This window comes from Macaca mulatta, chromosome X, assembly GCF_049350105.2.
Source record: "Macaca mulatta isolate MMU2019108-1 chromosome X, T2T-MMU8v2.0, whole genome shotgun sequence".
Lineage (NCBI taxonomy): Eukaryota > Metazoa > Chordata > Mammalia > Primates > Cercopithecidae > Macaca > Macaca mulatta.
In genome coordinates, this window is record NC_133426.1 from 90,591,068 (window position 1) to 90,611,120 (window position 20,053).

The 20,053-nt window shown below is 36.8% G+C and overlaps 1 protein-coding gene across 7 annotated transcripts in view; it reads right to left on the reverse strand.

Annotated features, from left to right (window-relative positions):
• RPS6KA6 (ribosomal protein S6 kinase A6) overlaps positions 1–19,841 on the reverse strand; it is a 130,463-nt gene extending 110,622 nt beyond the window's left edge. For 3 of the 7 annotated variants that reach the window (XM_077988374.1, XM_015127735.3, XM_077988372.1), the window contains exon 1: positions 19,178–19,841. Coding sequence is in view for 5 of the 7 variants with exons in the window: in XM_015127735.3 (XP_014983221.1) it covers positions 19,178–19,258 (81 nt within the window). In the remaining 2 variants the exon portion in view is untranslated. Of the gene's footprint in view, positions 1–13,828; positions 13,963–17,420; positions 17,661–18,123; positions 18,238–19,177 lie in introns of those variants that run through there. The other 4 variants (XM_077988371.1, XM_015127733.3, XM_077988373.1 and 1 more) reach the window with 4 other exon arrangements.
• Between the last annotated feature and the right edge of the window lie 212 nt (positions 19,842–20,053).

Sequence of the window (20,053 nt, forward strand, 5' to 3'; positions counted from 1 at the left end):
CTGGTTACTTCCTATTCATACCATCTTATGACTAATTTATCATGAAGCTGTGGGTCTGAAGGAACTAGAAATAAAATGAATGTGAATGAGTCAAGAAGATCACTCTATCCTGGAAATTATTTCAGTCAGAAATGGCCTTTAGAAACAGAACACTCCATTACTCTCATCTCATCTACCCTCAAGGTACCAGGTTTTCAGTATAAGAACATTCATCCTACGGAGAACCACACTGGATATTCATTGATATTTACTAAAATTTAAATCATTTTCATCCACATAAAAACAAAAATAATTTCTGAATTCTCTGGGACAATAAATCTTTATTTCAAAAATGAAATTTGTAATTTAAAAAGATAAGCAGACATGCTGCTTTCCCCTTTGGTGCCAAATGGTAAGAAAAAAAAATCTACATATGATTCTGGAATGTTTACCAGCAATAATAAAGGTAGTAATAGTTTACTCACATATTTCAAAATCCGAGTGAACAGACTCTCATACCAGGGCTTAGAGAATAATACTTTAAATATTATTTTCACATTTTATCAGAAAAGACTTAAATCACTTCCAAGTATGCTGGACAAACAGAAATACTAAACTGAGTTGCTGTACTCATCTGATCTCAGAAAATCGCATAGCAGTTCGAATCTATTGCTTTCTTACTACTATTGATCAAAGCAACTCATCAAGGAAAACTGAACTGAGAAATTAAAAAAAAAAAATCCCTTTCAGATCCTTGGAATTGGAGGTGGTATGGGATAGTGAACATATGAATACATATAGTTTAGTAAAAGAGTTTACTGTTATCTATGATACATAAACCTGTTCCTTAGTGTTACACAAAAGGAGGAATTTAACAGAGCTAATAGCTTGGTGCTGGAAGATATATTGAAACTTAGAAGTAGGTCCACATCTAACAAGAATAAAATCTACTTTTTCCTTATTTGTGTGCACCTCTGAAGAATAAAGTGGAGAGGTACACCTTTCTGAAGAAGATAGTAGAGAGATACACAAATAAGAACTAGACAGAAAGCGAGAATAAATATAGGTGATGTAAATGATTAACAAAACATACACAGGACAGCAGTTTCCACAATACATTTGACCGGATTATATATTTTCAGGTATTCTCCAGGATCTCCAAAATCAACCTATTAAAAAAAAATATTGGCCAGGCACAGTGGCTCATGCCTGTAATCCCAGCACTTTGGGAGACTAAGGCAGGTGGATCACCTGAAATGAGGAGTTCGAGATCAGCCCAGCCAACATGGTGAAACCCATCTCTACTAAAAATATAAAAATTTAGCTGTACGCAATGGCACACGCCTGTAATCCCAGCTACATGGGAGACTGAGGCACAACTGCTTGAACCCAGGAGGTGGAGGTTTCAGTGAGCCGAGATCGTGCCACAACACTCCAGCTTGGATGGCACAGTGAGAATCCTTCTAAAAAAAAAAAAACAAAAACAACAGCAACAAAAAAAACACCACTATAGTTATTTAGTACCTAATGTTAAAAACATACTTAAGAAGGTGACATTCTAAAGAAAATGTATCTCTCAAATAAGCTTTACATTTACATATTAGTCACTGATAGCTTTTGTAAAGAAGAGTTCTTCTATTCAATTTTTTCACTTTATTTAAATAACATAAGTAAATTAGAGCTAAACATAAAGGTGGGTCCATATCTACCTAAAATAAAGATCTGGCTGGGCATAGTGGCTCACGTCTGTAATCCCAACACTTTGGGGGGCCGAGGCAGGTGGATCACCTGAGGTCAGGAGTTCAAGACCAACCTGGCCAACATAGTGAAACCCCATCTCTACTAAAAATGCAAAAATTAGCCAGGTGTGGCAGTGTGCACTTGTAATCCCAGCTACTGGGGAGGCTAAGGCAGGAGAATAGGAGAATTGCTTGAACCCGGGAGGTGGAGGGTGCAGTGAGCCAAGATCACGCCACTGCATTCCAACCTGGGCAACAGAGTGAGACTCCAGCTCAAAGGCTTAAAAAAAAAAAAAAAAAAAAAAAACTATGCCTGTATATTAAGCCCAGGACAAAATAAAACACAGAAAGAAAGCTACCAATTGAGCAATGTGCTGGACACTCTAAGATGGGTCCCCATGATCCTCACCTCTTGCTGTTTACGCCCTTCTATAATCCCCATCCCCTTGAATGTGAACATGGCCTATCACTGAATTCCAACCAATAGAATATGGCAAAGGCGATAAGATTTTACATATATGGTTACACTATGTCATATAAGACTCTAGAGGCTCTCCTTGCTGGCTTGATTGAAGTAATTAAGTGACCATGTTGAGACAGTCCACATAACAAGGGACTGTGGCCATCCTCTAGGAACTACAGGCAGCCTCTAGGAGTTGAAAGCAGCCTCCACTCAACACTCAGCAGGAAGCCAGGGACCTCAGTCCTGCAACCACAAGGAAAGGAACTCTACCAAGAATCTGAGGGAGTGTAAAAGTAGATTCTTCCCCCAGTCAAGCCTCTATATAACAATGCAGAACAGCTCAAACCTTGATTACATTTTTGTGGGAATCTAAGCAGAGGACCAAGCTGACCCATGTGTTGATCACAGCTTTGTGAGGCCCTAAGCAGAGGATCTAGTTGAGCCATGCCCAGATTCCTGATCCATAGAAACTGTGAGATAATAAATGTGTCTTGGTAAAGCTGCTAAATTTATGCTAATTTTTTGCAGCACTAGCTAATACAATCAAAAGTGTCAATGACAGAAAATTCTCCCCTGAAACAGACTTTCTAGAGACATATTTTACAGTTTAATTGTTTTAAAACAGATCTTTTCTTATTAAACTCACATATTTGTTCTCATCTGGTAGAAATAAAACTATAAACTATACACCAGTAAGTGACCTAGGACAAATGTTTAAGTGGGGCCAAATTTTTAATTTTAGTTTTAATAAACTTAAAATTGAACAGTTCTATTTTTGTCCTTTAATCCTGCTTTCTGAAAAAATCAATCACTAACTTAAGTACAGTATAGAGAACATAATTTCTTTTTTTTTTTTTTTAAGTTCTGGGATACATGTGATGAACGTGCAGGTTTGTTACACAGGTATACATGTGCCATGGTAGTTTGCTCCACCTATTAACTCACCATCTAGGTTTTAAGCCCCACATGCATTAGGTATTTGTACTAATGTTCTCCCCGCCCTTTTCCCGCCAACCCCTGACACACCCCAGTGCGTGATGTTCCCCTCCCTGTGTCCATGTGTTCTCATTGTTCAACTCCCACTTATGAGTGAGGCCATGCGGTGTTTGGTTTTCTGTCCCTGTGTTAGTTTGCTAAGGATGATGGTTTCCACCTTCATCCATGTCCCTGCAAAGGACATTAACTCATTCTTTTTATGTCTGCATAGTATTTCATGGCATGTATGTGCCATATTTTCTTTATCCAGTCTATCATTGATGGGCATTTAGGTTAGTTCCAAGTGTTTGCTGCAATAAATAGTGCTGCAACAAACATGTGTATTTATATACAGTGTTTACATATAATGCTGCAATAAATAGTGCTGCAATAAACATTCATGTGCATGTGTCTTTATAGAATGATTTATAATCCTTTGGGTATATAACCAGTAATGGGATTGCTAGGTCAAATGCTATTTCTGGTCCTAGATCCTTGAGGAATCACCACAAGAACATAACTTCATATTCCTTTAACAATCAGGGATATCTTAATATCTTAAGAACTAACCCTCTCAACATGAATTATCAACAGCATGGCTTTGTTGCCATGAAAGATGAAATGCAAACTAAATGCAGAATATATCTTGGAATTTACTTTTTCAAAACAATTCCACCATACATAAGGATGTGGAGAAATTGGAACTTCTGTGCACTGTTGGTGACAACGTAAAATGGTATAGCTGCTATGAAAACCAGTATAGCAATTCCTTAAAAATTTAAAATAGAATTACCATATGACCTAGTAATCCCACTTCTGGGTATAGAATCAAAACATCAAAAGCAGGGTCTCAAAAAGATATTTGTACACCTATGTTCATAGCAGCATTATTTACAAATAGCCAAAAGGTAAAAGCAACCCAAGTATTTATCGACAGATGACAAGTTAAACAAAATGTGATATATACATACAATGGAATATCATTCGACCTTAAAAAGAAAGGAAATTGTGACGCACACTGCAACATGAACCATGATGATATTATATGAATTGAAATAAGCCAGTAATAAAATGACAAATACTATATGATTCCATTTATATAAGGTATCTAGAATAGTCAAATTCATAGAGATGGAAAGTAGAAAGGTGGTTGCTAGGGCTGGCAGAAAGGGGAGAATGGAAAGCTTTTGTGTAACATGTAAAGAGTTCCAGTTTTGCAAGATAAAAAGAGTACTGTAGATTGGCTGCACAATAATGTGAATGTATTCAACACTTTTGAACTGTTTTCTTTAAAATGGTTAAGATGGTAAATTTTATGTTTCATATATATATATTTACATATATGACAATTTAAAATTGTAATGCTAAAAATAAGATTAGTAATACACTGTATCAGGTAAATTTCTTGTCATGTGCATCTAGACTTAAAGCTCCTTGAGGAATGATGCTGTGTTTCATTCATTAGGCAGGCATAGTATGTCATGAAAACAACAATTCTTCAGTGTCAAGCAGACCAAGATTCAAACTCTAAAGCTCTACTTTTACTGCCTTTGAAAAGTTTATTAAGCTTTCTTAGTTGCGATTTCTTCATCTGTAAAATAAGCAACCTAGGATTGTCAGGATTCATACAATGTTCCTAAAGCAGCTGGCACAGTGTCTGACATGTGCTCAATAAATGCCTGATGGGGGAATATTTTTCTGACAAAAACAGAACACAGAAAAAAACATATAAAAACATTTTAGCTAATAAGTCATCAGAGGTGAATAATGATCCCTGTATAGAGAATAATAAATCTGTGAATCAAAACTTACTGCCATATCATTATCATAATAGTATTGACTCAATAGTTTTAGTTTAGTTTTTTATTTCATTTATTTATTTTTTGAGATAGGATGTCACTCTGTCGCCCTAGGCTGCAGTGCAGTGGCAGTGCGATCACAGTTCATTGTAACCTCGAACTCCTAGGCTCAAATAATCCTCCTGCCCCAGCTTCCCAAAGCACAGGGATTACAGTCATGAGCCACAGTGCCTAGCCCTAGTTTAGTTTTGATATGTCATACCGTTGTGGAAAGATCACTTTTAAAATTATGATAGAATCACTTTTGGTCAATGTGAAATGAATCTACCAAACCAACCCATAAAGGTACATACATATTCATGAACATACTCCTTGCTTTAAGAAATACAAATTGGAGAGAAATAAAAAAGTATCTTTGTATATTTTTACTATAACATACTTTATCAATTTATCTAACAGTCTTTTAAGCAAGACATTTCCAAAAATAAGATTTAGTTGGTTTGTTTTTTTGGATTCACCAGGCAAATTTTAATTTGTACTCTGTCTTTTATACTACCAAATATTTTCAAAGGTTTATTAATATCTATGGTCATTTCCCCAAAACACTTTAATCTTTTTGAACTTTTAAATTATATTATCAACATACTGCTTATGAGAAATCCGATGACAACTACAATAATCATTTTAAATTATCTACTTTGATCCTTTCTGGCTTTCTAATTATACAATATTCCTGTAGTTTGTACCTCAAAAGGTTTGAAATATACCCACCTAATTATTGTCACTGCTTCAGGGAGGACTTAAGGAAGGGCAATTCTGTTTCAAATCAATTTAAAAGAGATGTCTTTTTTTTAAAAGAGTCTCAGAATGGGACAAGAGTATAGAGCCTCCAAGCGATTACTTTAGTCAGGTATTTAAATGCAATCATGAGGCTCTGTTGTAAAAGTATTAGCTGATAAAACATATCCATGTTCAAATTAAGGCATAAAACCAAGTCCAAAGTTAAATATGAATGATGTTTGTAGTATTTGTCATTTTGAATTACCTGTCCTTTTGAATGTCAACTCATCTTTATCAAGACTCACGTTACACTTTCCCTTTTTCCTTCCACCTTACCCTACGCAGACTTCTATCAATAAACACTGCGTTACTTGTTAAGTATCTGTTCCATCTCTCTATCAGACTGTAAACTCCTGGAGGAAAGGGATCACATCATATTACTCTTGGTTACCCCAGTACCTAGCATAATATCTGGAACATAATAGACACTGGAAAAATATTTACAAAATGGAATGACTAAAATCTGGGATCTAAATGAATAAAATTTATAAAATAACTTCAATAATAAGTAAAGGCCATTATTTTTCCTTAGATTTTTATTAGTTTTCTTACTAAAAATGTTTAAAACGAACTTTAAAACATAATTTCATGAAGAAGTTACAGTAAGTCATTTTACTTCTCATTTCTGACTCTTAAATGCTAACAGCAAAGAGGAATTCAGCTTTTTCAAAATCACATTAAAAGATATTGTTTGGGTTAGTCATAAAATTGTTTTCAAGAAAAAAATCTTAGAAATTCTTTGTATTTCATATCTTGCATGGCAATCACATTATGAACCTCAGTATCCATAGGACATTGGTTCCACGACCTCTCGTGGATGCCAAAATCCACAGATGCTCAAGTTTTGTATATAAAATGATGTAGTATTTGCATATAACTATGCACATCCTCCTCTACACTTTAAATTCTATTATTTATCTGTTATATCTCTTCCTCTGTATTTTAAATTATCTCGACTAACAGTTATTTAAATGGCATTTATATTGCTAGATATTACATAGCAATAATATTATCTCTATTAACAGCTATTTACATAGCATTTATATGCTAGCTATTACATAGCCAAGAGTAAGGGGAGCTATGCAAAGCAAGAATATGGCACAAACTGAACTGCCATACATATCGAGGCTCTACTTTCTTGACAGCTTATTTGAGTAGGAGGAAATCAGGTATTATATTTTAGAAAAGCAAAAGAATGGGAAAGATCTATTAGTGAATCTGTGAATAATGCCACAGGAGTATGAAATTAAAACATTAACAACCAAAATATTTCTTAAAATCTTTCTATAAGGCTAAATTTGTTGGTATTTGTGACATAAAATTTTGTCCTTCAGTTCAGACATTTCTTTGTGCATTACGGAAAAATGGGTAGATACACAGTTAATTAGTTTTCAGTTATGAAGACAGAAATTGAGAGTAATAACCAAATGAACCCTATCTAGTAACACAACACTTTATACATATTTAATCATAATTTGGTGAGTGCATGCAAAATAATATTTAGAACCAATTAAAACAAATCCAATTATCATCATGCTTTTAAAAAGGACTATTTTTTAAAAATAGTAGTTGTACTACTACTATTACTACTGAGTTACTACTGAGTTACTACTGAGTCACTGAGTAACTACTGTTACTACTGAGTTAAACTAAGTACATCAATATTACATAAACATTAGAAGGTATTTCCAGAACATTTGAGTTTTTACAACCTTGTTTCAATGACAGAAAAGCAGCTCCCTAGTTTCTATTCAGGCAGGAATTTGTTTACTCTGCTTAGTTGAAATCAGAGCTAATGACTTTATTGGTTTTGAATAGCTCTAAAGTGTTCCCAATGCAAAGGCACTGGCTGTCTGGCCAGTCTCATATGGGCTACAACACATGAATTTGGGAAGTTTACTTTCCAAAAATATAAGTATTCATGTGGTATAAATGAAGTCCCATATATATACAACCTACATACACACATGACATTCTGAGGTAGTAATTCTCACTGTTGTAACCTCTTCAAGATATGAAGTCTATATAATCACATTAAAATACTGCCTTTGGGGTATGAATTAAGTTTAAATTGTCTACTGAGTTATATATCAGGGTTAAAGAAGTACTTTGTCTAGAAAACCTAAATCTTTAGTTATTTTTTGAAAGGAAAAATAACTTTATTATTCTTGACAAACATTATATATAAAGTACAATTGTGTTACTTCTCAAAACAATCATAAACATGTTAATTCACATTTTATATGTGAAGAACTGATTAATATTTACCTTAAAACATACAGCAAGCTAGTGACAAGATAAAGCAATTCGTTTGTCCCAGCGAGTCACAGTTCCTAAACATCCTACACCATATTACTCTATTCTTTCATCACTTCATAAACAATGGAGAATAAAGGAAAAAATTTAAAATCTAAAATGGGTTTCTATGTGGAAGAAGGTCAAAAATAGACAGCTATTACACAACCTTAGCTTGAGGTCAAATTCTACCTGATATGTGTGGGGGTTTTTCCATTAATAAATTTTTGCTCTCAAAAAACTGCTCAGAGAAAATCACAAGTCAATAGACTATAGAAAACAGAAGCTCAGTGAATACAGAAAATATAAGCTCAGTAAAAGCAGTACCATCCTCCTGAGAAATGAATACAAAAAAGAAAAAGCAGCCTTACTACAGCTAATCAAGGAAGAATAAAATGTTTCAAAACTCAAGCCACATGTAGAAGCAGATGGTCAAAAAGGAGAAATGTGTATTTGTATATAAATACCTTTAAATAAGATGAAATTCTAATAACTGCATAATTAGATATACTTAAATATCATTATACAATAGTTGATTTTTTTAACTTCCAAGCCTGTTAATCTTCAATAACTCAGGTTGCAGATGTGATATATTTAAAAATAATATTTACTGAGTACTTACAATGGAAAAGACACTCTTCTAAGTGCTTTATATATATTATATGCTACTGTTATCCCCATTTTACAGATAGAGCGACCAAGTAAAGTACAGAGAAGTAACTTGTCCAAGGTCACGCAGTAAATAAATAAAGAGCCAGAATTTAAACTCCAGGCATTCTAGCTCTAGGGAACCAGCCCTTATCCTCTATGCTATTCCGAATTTCTAAAGAATCTGAGATGGCTAACCAACTGTTTATATTTCCTTAAGTTTAACAATCAACTTAATTAGCACAATATTCTCAATACAAACCCAACCTACGTTATTCTCATATTTCCTCTTTCACGTAGGAAGGCATGAGGCACTTAGTATCATTAACCAAGGTTAAAGAAAGTAGTTTAAAAATGTTTCTCAAAGAACGAATGTCATTCTCGTCTTAAAACCAAAAGGAATATGCAACTACTATTTGTCAAATTTAAAAACTAAAATAAATTGTTTTTGAGACAAGGTCTTGCTCTGTAACCCAGGCTGGAGTGCAGTGGCCTAGTCATGGCTCACAGCAGCCTTGACTTCCCAGGCTCAAGTGATCCTCCCACCTCAGCTCCACAAGTAGCTGGGACCACAGGCATGCGCTACCACACTCAGCTAATTTTTTATTCTTTTCAGAGACAGGGTCTCACTATGTTGCCCAGGCTGGTCTCAAACTCCTGGGCTCAAGTATTCCTCTCATGCTGCCTCCCAAAGTGCTGGAATTACAGGCATGAGCCACCATGCCAAGCCAAAATAATTTGATTTAAAAAGAGCAAAATTAAATCTATGTTAACGATGGTTAACAAAGCTCCAACAATCCAGGCTCCCATTTTCTTGGCAAATAGATAGTTTCTAGAATATGAACTGAAGCTTATTCAGTCTTGTAGTTTTCATGTCTAGTACTAAGCAACTAACAGGTCACAAACTGCTACATAAAAAATGTTAGGGGTAATATACAGATATGGGGAGGAGATAAACAGAGAAGTATCACTGTAGAATGAGAAAGTTCACACAAAACTTCTAGCACTATTAGGTTTGCTCATCTATAAAAGGGTCTAAGAATAGTCACTTAATGTTTTGAAAATTAATGACGGCAAAGAAAATATACCACAGAAATTATTTTGTTTTTTAATAAAGAATATTTCACTAAACCCGATACAGAAACAACCTCAAGAATTTATTAACTAATTTTGTTAATTAATTTTATTAACACCATATATCTATGCTCAGTAAGTGCAATTCTGAAGTTCCACAGGACTAATTCATTAAAATTATTATGAAAACTACACATATGTGACAAAATGAGTTTTGATATAGTACAAAGGCAATTCAATGGAGAACAGGTAGTCTTTTCAACAAATGGTGGCAGAGCAACTGGACATACCTGTGGGAAAAAGTAGACTTCTACCACACTACCCACCATATTCAAAAATTAACTAGAAATGGATCAAAGACCTAAATTAAGACATACAACTAAAAAACTTCTAGAAGAAAATTTAAGGGAAAATTTCTGTAACTTTGGATTAGGCTAGGATTTCTTAGATACAACACCAAAAACACAATTCATAAAAGAAAAAAAAACTGATAAACTGGACTTTGCTAAGATGAAAAACATCGACTCTTTGTTAAGAGAATGAAAAGACAGACCACAGAATGGGAAAAATATTTGGAAATCGATATCTAATAAAGGACTTGCATTTGGAATATAAAGAATTCTCAAAATTCAATAATAAGAAAACAACCCAATTTGAACAATTTCAAAAATTTTGAAAAGACAACTCATCAGAGAATATATACGGATGGCAAATAAGCATATGAAAATATGCTTAGCAACATGTGTCATTAGGGAAATGCAAGTTAAAATCACAATTAGATACCCCTACACTCCAATTAGAATAGCCAATTTTTTTCACTTACTCTGACAACACTAAGTGCTAACAAGTATTCAGAGCAGCTGGAATTCTCATACACCAACCTCACTCCTAAGTGTTTACCCAATATAAGTGAAAAGTTATGTCCAAACCGAAATTTTCACACAAATGTGTATAATGGCTTTATTCATAATCACCAAACACTGGTAACAACCCAAATCCAAATGTCCTTCAACTTATTAATGAACAAATCAACTGTGGTACATTCACATAACAGAATAGTGCACAGCAATAAAAAAGAAAGAACTAATGATATATACAACATCATGAATAAAGACCAAATAAAATCAAATTAATATTGTTTATAGATGTGAAGTTGCTGAATGACCATGTCTTTTTTGAAAATCCATATTGACTGACCTCCCTTAAGAGATTCTATAAGTATTCACTTATTCCAACATAATTTCTCTACACATGATAAACACAATAAATGTTTTGATTGTGCCAGGTCTAGAGTTACTCTTCTCCATCTGTAAAATAAAGTACAAAATCAAACACAAATTATTTTACATATGTTCTGTCATTCTTGTATATGTCTCTATAATCAACATATGGTTTTCTGTATATGCCCATGTAAGTTTGAAATGGAATTGTTTCCAACAGCATTCATTTATCACAGCATCTACTCCAGGTGAACAATCAGGAATGCAAAATATTTTTTATCAAATCAGACCTAATGGTTTATCTATTTCCCTTAATTTTGAATTTTGACTATTCTCAATTAGTACAATTTCTTTAACACATACACCAAACCCCTCTCATGATGCTGTATTTAAGAAAAACTAAAAGTCATTTGAAACCTAACATTCAGTCCACATTTCCCCTCATATGACATTTTTCTCCTTTGTTTTCTGAAGTTTTGTCCACTCTGATCCTTTAAGTAGAGTAATAAATCCCTATACCTCAACTCTCATCAAGCTTATGATTTTTAGGATAATTCATGTTCCATTTTCACTTATGCCTTAATGACTAATTTCAACTGTAGTAATTGAAAATAGCAAAAATGTTTTATGTAATAATTTCCCCAGAATCTTCAGAAAGTGTAAATTTTAAGTTCTGCTTTTTTGAAAACGGTAGCAAATTTCCCCCTAAAATTTCCTTAGATTTTAGAAACTGATCTTCATCTTTATTTTTTTAGTTTTTGCATTTTTTCTCAAAATTCAGTTGAGTGTATTTGTGTGGCTCCATTTCTGTGTACTCTATTCTGGTCTACTGATCTATGCATCTATTCTTCCATTGATACCACATTGTCTTTATTATAGTTACATAGTAAAACTTAATATCCAATAGAGTAATTCCTTATTTTATTCTTCTTTTTCCAAACTGTTCCAGAGTTTCTAGGTCTTGTACTTTTACATACACATTTTAGAATATGCTTGTCTGTTTACAAAACAAAACAAAAAAACAGATTTGCTGGGATTTTGTTGACATTTATTTAACTTAAATAGACAGGCATGGCTATTGAATCAGCACATCTGACTGCTGATCTAATATGGTTGCTAACAACTTATCTATATTCTCTCCTTATTTTCAATATTGTCCTTAGTGGGGAGATAGCAATGTATAGAGGAAAAAGCATGAATTTAAAATAATCTAGTTTCAAATTCCAGACATACTTCCCACTAACTTGCATGTATCTTTCTATTCTGTTAAAAAGACACAACTGTCTTACCAAGATGTTTCGAAGAGTGAATAAAACTGAGATAATCTATGATGTATCTAGTACTAGCTGGTACATAGTTCATGCTCAATAAATGCTATATCTCTTTCTCCCTTAAGATTCGATACTTTTAAATGGAATGGATTCCAACATTTTTTCAGGTTAAAAAAATTTGTATTGGGTGTTTAAATTGCTATATTTCCTCTTAAAGTTTGTCTTTAATCACTTTACAGGAGAGGCAGAGGGATCCATAGTAATAATTACCCATGGGTTTTGAAATTTTTTGTTAGAGATGTAATGGGATATTTGTCATTCAAAACAGTCACTATCTCCTTACTTAGCTATTAAAATGGGTGAACAAGTAATTTAACCTCTTAGTTTTATGGCCAAACTATATGCAAATTAGCTACGGTGCTAAAATTTTGTTTTTAATGCTACTGGAAAAGCAAATTCCTCAAAACTAAACAGCAAGAACATACACGACAGTTCAAACAACCCCATTTGGCTCCAGTCATATCTTAAAACAACAACAAAATAAAACACACAGAAAAATATCACAATTCACAGATAATTTACTGTAGAGCTAATTGCTAGCTTAAAAATTAATATTCTTTGTTTTCCTATTGAATAGTGACAACTATGTGACTATTTCTCTTTTTACTTTGGCCTAGAGCTGTGGTTTTTAACCCTGGCTGTGCATCATAAGCAACTGGGGAATCTAGATTAGTTAAATGTGAATCTCTGAGTGGAACACTGGCATGGATAATTTTTTTAAACCCCCAGGTAAACACATAATACACAGTCAGAGTTGAGAAAAACCAGCTAAGGAAACTCAGGGTCAAATTTATAATTCAACTGTATTTTAAACATGTCGTAGACCCTTACGGCCTGCTTATTTGTGTTCTATTTTATTCTTCACTCCCTAACCTCCAGCCTTTTCATATATCTCCTACTTTGTTTTCCCTTATCCTCAATATCAAAATAGTTATCAGATTATATTTCCCATATACTATCTCAAATACTTGGTGAAATGAAGCAAATGACAAGTAACACACATGCACTCTACTCCACCCTCCCTCTTTCTCTGTCTCTTCTCTTCCCCACTCTCTGTCTCTCTCTCTCTCTCTCTCTTTCTCTCTCTCTCTCTCTCTCACACACACACACACACACACACACACACACACACGTGCACACAAAATTACAGCAGGACATGTTTCTAAAGTAGAGATACAGATTAAAATCTAGCAGTGAAATCAGTTACAGAATGTCTCCCAGGGCAATTTAGAAAACATCTCTTATCTGCAAAAGCCAGATTCAGCTCAGCTCTCTAAATCTCTCTCCCATTCAACTCCTTTCCCACCTAAAAACAAACAAAAATAAAGAAAATACACACACACAAAAAAAAATTATCGGCAGGAACAGTAAATAATCCTTGGAAATAACATAAATGAATAAACATTACATAGCAAAATCTGACAAAGTACTGAAAGGCTTATACCTCAAGATTCCCAGTGCTTACCAAATCTTAAGAAGTGTTGCTACATACAATGGTGGCACCAAGAAAGAAATTACAGGAAGGGAAAAAAATCTTGCATTTCCTCATCAAAATTCTAGACGAGAGAGTAGGTACTAAAACAATATGGCCCAGAAAAGCAACTACACTATCAGTAGGTCTTATTATGGAACACAGAGGTAATGATTAGCTCTCTTGATGAACTAATCAAGGTAGGGAAATACAGAGGCCCTGCCCCGAGGAACTGACCTGAATATTTCCAGATCAGACTGGTTTAAAGAAAGATTGATTTGGAGGAACTGAGAAGGCACCTGTGGCAGGGAGGGGCCACTGTCCTCTGACTCCTCCCTGCTTGTCTATTCCAAATAAACCTGGTGAAAGCATACAAAAAATACAGATGTCCCTGCTCTCTTTCTACATTCCAGAAATAAGTAATGGTCACTATTTTCAGAATAGGACTCTGTACTCACGGCTGCTGACTATTTAAGATGAACACTGGTGAAACAAGAATTACAGGCCTAAGGCCCATTTAAAAAGAATAAAAAAAAGTTTTAGCTAGTAATAAGCGTATTCACCTTCGGTAGTAAAGAATTTAAGCATTCTAAGCACGATCAGAAATCTTCAGAGTGGAGTGCTATTATTCAATACAATATTAGAAAGGGGAGAGTTCATTTTAGCTTTCTATCTCCCTATACTACAAAGATCTATTGATTTTTGTATTAGTCTAGTGGCTAATATAGAGACTTATATTGGCAGGCATGCATTAAATACCTGTTACATTGAATTAATTCCTACCAGGACGCTTCTAATCTCAGTTGTTTGTTATTTCTTCTTACTCTCCAACATCCAATCATTTACCAAATTGTAACTATTCTACCTCTGCCAGGTCTCTCCCATCAGCCATCTCTTTTCTACCCTTTCTGTACTAGTTCAAAAATCTCACTACTACTTCTACTAACACAATAGCCTCCTAGCTGGAATTCCCCACCTTCCATATCTCCCCCATTCTTCACTACCATCAATTATTTTTCAAAGCACAAATCTAATGTCACTCATATTCTCAAAAACCTTCAGTGACTCCTATTTATGAGATAAAATTGAACCCTTAAACTTGCTTAAAAAGTCCCATTCAACCTGGGCCTAACCTACCTTCAATACATTCCTTATCTTATTTCTCACTATATCCCCCCTCCCATATCACAGACTTGTAACAGTATCAGACTCTTCCTTCTTTCAGAACATTTCCATGCCTTTTCTTATATTGTCCCCATCCACGTGAAATATGCTCCTTTCATCTGTGAAAATATTACCACTTTCTAATGCCCTGCTCAAATTCCACCTCCTTCACAAAGGTTTACCAGATCCATTCCTAAACCACCACCACCACATCACCACCACCACCACCCCATTGTTGATAATCTTGTGCCTTCTACAATAACAATTTCCATACATGCCTGTCTAACTACCTGAATGTAAACCTGTGGGGGTAACGTAAGCATTTCACATTACAGCACTATGTACAGCACTGCCTTGTACTCAATAAATGCTTCATGAATTGAACCAATTCCTACCATGACAAGAGTTCAGAATTTTTAAAAATATTAAAATTTTCAATGAAACACCTCATCAGCCAGATACAATAAATGAAATTATCTGTCTCTTCTTATCCTTCCAGTGTTTCTAAATATAACTTTGTATTTAATCCCTGGATCACCCTATCTGTGATTACAAACATTCACAGTGAGAACACCACTATACTTAGATGAAATGATCAAATTTAGGAAGGGTTCTTAAGAAAAACTGCTTACGAAACGGAAAGTCATGGCCATGGTTATCTGAATCCCAGGATTTTAACATAGATAACAATAGTTCAGAGTTTAGGGGCATGGAAAGAGGCATGATGGCTGTGGGAAAAGAGGAGGAACTATTGTGTACTAGAGACTATGTGCAAAACATCTTGCTAAGTTTATTAAACCCAGCACTGAATTTTCTTTACAAAACAACTCTTGAAGATGGTTTTTTCTCCAACTTATAGATAAAAAAAGTGAGGTTCAGAAAGGTTAGGTAACGTGGATTGTGTCACACCATGAGTATGGCATGGAGCTCAGACAAGAACTCAGATTTACCTGCCTTCAAAGCTGTTCTTTCCTCTATCACTATAGGGTCTCATGAGAATTAATTAAAACTAGAAGTTTTTCCCAAATTGGTTTTATCAGTAAACTACATACTCTCAAAACTAATTTGCTTAGACAGGCATGGTTCTGAGCACCTGTAGTCCCAGCTACTCGAGAACCTGAGGCATGAGGATTGTTTGAGTCCAGGAGTTCGAGGCCAGCCTGGACAATGGGCAATGACATAGAAAGACCCTGACTCGAAAAATAAATAAATAAATAAAAACTAACTTGCTTAAACAAAAACAGCATTGCTAAAGAAATAATATAAAAGTACTAGATGTTTACTATGATATGAAATGTGAAAATTCTATAATCAACTCGATAAGGAAGCACTTAGTTCCTCACCGAAAAACAACTAAGTGAACAAACTGTAACATGCATGGCATTAAATCATGAAAAGTTCACATTAGTCAAATAGGTTGTTCTTTATGATCCTTGCCCAGGAATGACCCATCCCATCTCAAGTAAAATCTCTTTCTTGATCCTGACAGAATCCAGTCAAAAGCTAAAATTGTGACTGCATGAGGGGTGATGCCCTTTGAAGTTCCTATTCCCAGTAGACTTGATTGAGACAGTCCCTGCAAGAGCTCTCACAACCAGTTTCTTGCTTACCCTATTTCCCCTCTTCTAAGAACTCTCTTCCCAGAAACCAAAAGATTCCAGGTTTCCCCTTCTCAGGCCCATTCTCCTCCTCTCACTGGGATCAAGCTAATTATTGGTTGAAACCTGACACATTTCACCATAGAACAATTTTACAAACAGTGGTTAGGCTCGGCATCATTATACCTCGCTATTGTGTACTGATCTAAAAATGTAAGTAGCCTTGATAAGTTTTTCCTGTGGGAAAACATGTTAAGAGTCTCAAACAACCAATTTACACACTTCTGAATGGTAATTCAAAGGTTAACAACTGTCCATGCAAGCAAGACAGGTAAAAGATACAAAAAGACTCCAAAATATATGGTATTGTCTATAATCTTTAATCTTACCAGATTCAACACACACAGAAATGGACGGAAATTATTTCTTTTGACATTAAAGTTAACAGATTCTTACCTACATTTTCTTTAAGGATTCTAACACATTTTAAAAATATATATTCTACAACAAAAACACTCTTAGTCCTAAAATTATCACGATTGAGGGTTGTAGACCTTGTACTCAAAATTAGCATTTCTAAAGCCAACATCAACAAATTTGTAATTAAAATAAATATAAATTATCAAAAGTAAACTTGTTTACTTCTTATCAAAAGAATATAATTAAAAACAAACAAACTCTTCTAAGTACTAAGTGGGTCTGTTCAAATGTAGCATTTAGTTTTCACCTAGAATATTTTTTATTAAGTAACTTGCAGGGTTAAATCTAACCAATCATAACTGTTTTAGAGAAAGAAGGCAGAAATACTATCTTCACCACATTACCTTCACCTTTCGTTTTACTTCATAGGGATTAACAATTTCCACTCGAGTATTTTTCCAAATTGCTGAGGTAGAGAGACCCATTGTTAAATCTCTACAATACCTAAAACATACTGCAAACAATAAAAAAACCATATGTGGTAATTACAATTTAAAACATACTACATTCAAAGTTAACAGAAATAAAATAGTAGGCATGCAAAAGGCTTCCCACCTCCCATCCCATCCTTATAGGGCAAAGCATTTAACTGTTTTTATAAACTAAATGCCTATAACTCTAAGTTCTGTAAGTTACATACATGAATAAAACAAAGTTCCTCTCCCCTTCAATAGACTTGCTAGACAATTGTGCAGTTAGCATTCCCACATTTCAACAAGAAAGGAACACCTATTCATTTATCTTGTTCTTACGAGATGTAAAATATTAAAATGTATATTGAAATTGCTTGGTTTACTAGTAAAATATTTCCTATAAGTATAGAGGGTTCAGATTTAGGGTATTTCTGAATTTATTTCCACTACATTCCTTACCACATCCTATTCTAGCATGTAATCTTTACCCCAGTTTAGTTGATAAACAACAAAAAAATTTAAAGAAAAAAAAAAGGTAATCATACAACAGCCAAATGTGTATTTTTTTTTTTTAATGGACCAAGTACTTGAAGAAAAGTTGCACCCTTTAGATGTCGAGGATTGAGAGTCTTACCTCAAAATATCCTACTGTGAATCAATTTCACCAACTATTTTTAGGAGGTGTATGGTGGCCTCTACTGGAGTAGTACGCAGTCGATTAAGTTATCAGAAAAGGATCCAACTTTCTATCACAAAAGACACGTTTTTGTGTTTAAATGCTGCCCGCTTTTATAACAATTAAAACAAAGCACCTGTGTACATCTAAGTTCTCACTGCACAGCTGACCAAAGCCCAACCAGAACAGTTTCAGAGGTAAGAAGAGTGGGAAGAGAGGTGAACCAAAATATTTTGGTTGAACCTCGCTAAGTCTTACTAAAGATTCGACTTAATTATGAGGGCTGGGGTTTACTTTGCGTCTTCTTTTACAGACCAACGGGGCGGGGACAGGGGTTGTGGAAAGGAGAAGGGGCGGAGCAAGAGTGCAGTAGAATCAAGGGGACCTGAGAGGAAGCAGTAGAACATCACCTGAAACCTGGCGACTGGAGATAGGTCGCCAGTGTATCTCGACATGGGTCATTACAAGGAACCATAACAAGCCACAGAGAAACGAGAAAGCTGTTACCAGGGAACACTCGTGCCTATGTGCAAATGTCCCCAGAGTTACTTAGTCACCTTGGTGTGTTTGTTGCACTGGGTTCGTAAAGCGCCCGGGGTTCAACAGCGAGCTGGAGTCCGCAGCTGTCCCCCAAAATGTTCCCAGCCAGCAAACTAGGCGCGGCGGAGAAAAAGGGACGCGCGGAGTCAGGCACAGCACCCCGCCAGTCCCCCAGTTCCCCTTCGGGTCGGAAAGTGAAGAAACTTAGTCACAACAACTCTGGCGTGGCCCGCCAGGCAGGCGCTCCGCCCAAGGCCGAGCCCGGGCCCAGGCTGCACTCACTCCGCATGCCCGATCCCGCCGTCTCATCCCCGCCCGCTCCCCAGCGAAAGGGCAGTGGAGGCAGCATCTAGGGGGCTTGCCCGGGAGCCCGCTTCCCGGCCCCACGCCTCTCCTCTCTCGGTCCCCAGCCAAGGTCTTGAGGGGAAGGAGGCGGGGGTTGGCTCCAGCCCGTCTCGGCCACCACACTAACCTCGCCGCTGCTCGCGCCGCCGCCGCTGAACACTTCCATTTCTCGGTCCCAGGGCTCGTCCTGAGGAGCGAATGGTAGCATCTCCCCTTCAGGAGCACTCGAACAGGAGCTGCCGCCTACCGCTGGCGCAGCCGCGCATCCTGTCTATTGAACTGGCCCGCCGCCGCCGCAGCGACCCCCAGCCCCGCCTTCAGCGACCGCTGCCCTCGCCGCCGGGTCTCTCAGAGGCTGGGAGCAGGGGGTCGCCGCCGCCGCCGCCCGGTGATTCCCATAGAGAAGACAACTCTGTGCTGCCTCTCCGAGAGCTGCCGCTCGGCTCGCGCTCACCACTGCCACCACCACGACGGCCGCTCGGTGGTGACTCCCCCCAACACCCCGCTTCCTCGGGTCCCCTCCCCGCTCCCTGCTCTGTCAATATGGCGGCAGCGGCGGCGTTACCTGTGCGGCGCCTGGACCCCCCCCCCCACGGCGGCGGCAAAGCGGCGTCACCCAAACGTCAATGGAGATTCCCCAGCCTGGGGTGAAGGGGGCGGGATAGAGGGGCGGGGTGGATGCGGAGGACCGCGTGGTGGGTGGTGGGATAGAGGGGGGGGGTGCTGGGCTGGGGAGACTGCTGAAGAGTAGTAAAAGCCCCTGGTAGCGCCTCGGTAAACCGGCCCGCTCCACGGAGCATGCGCAGCACTCTTCACACATGCTCAGCAGGCCCTCTCAAGTCCACGGAGCAGCGCTGCTGGCGGGCGGTAGGATTCTCAAAAAGGATGCTGGAACTGGAGGACCCTCCCGAGCACTTGAGGAGTCAGAGGCAGGGTAGGACTCCAAGAGTATCTCTTTGCAGGGCTTACGAAAAGCAGGTCTCTTATATGCCAAACCACGCCC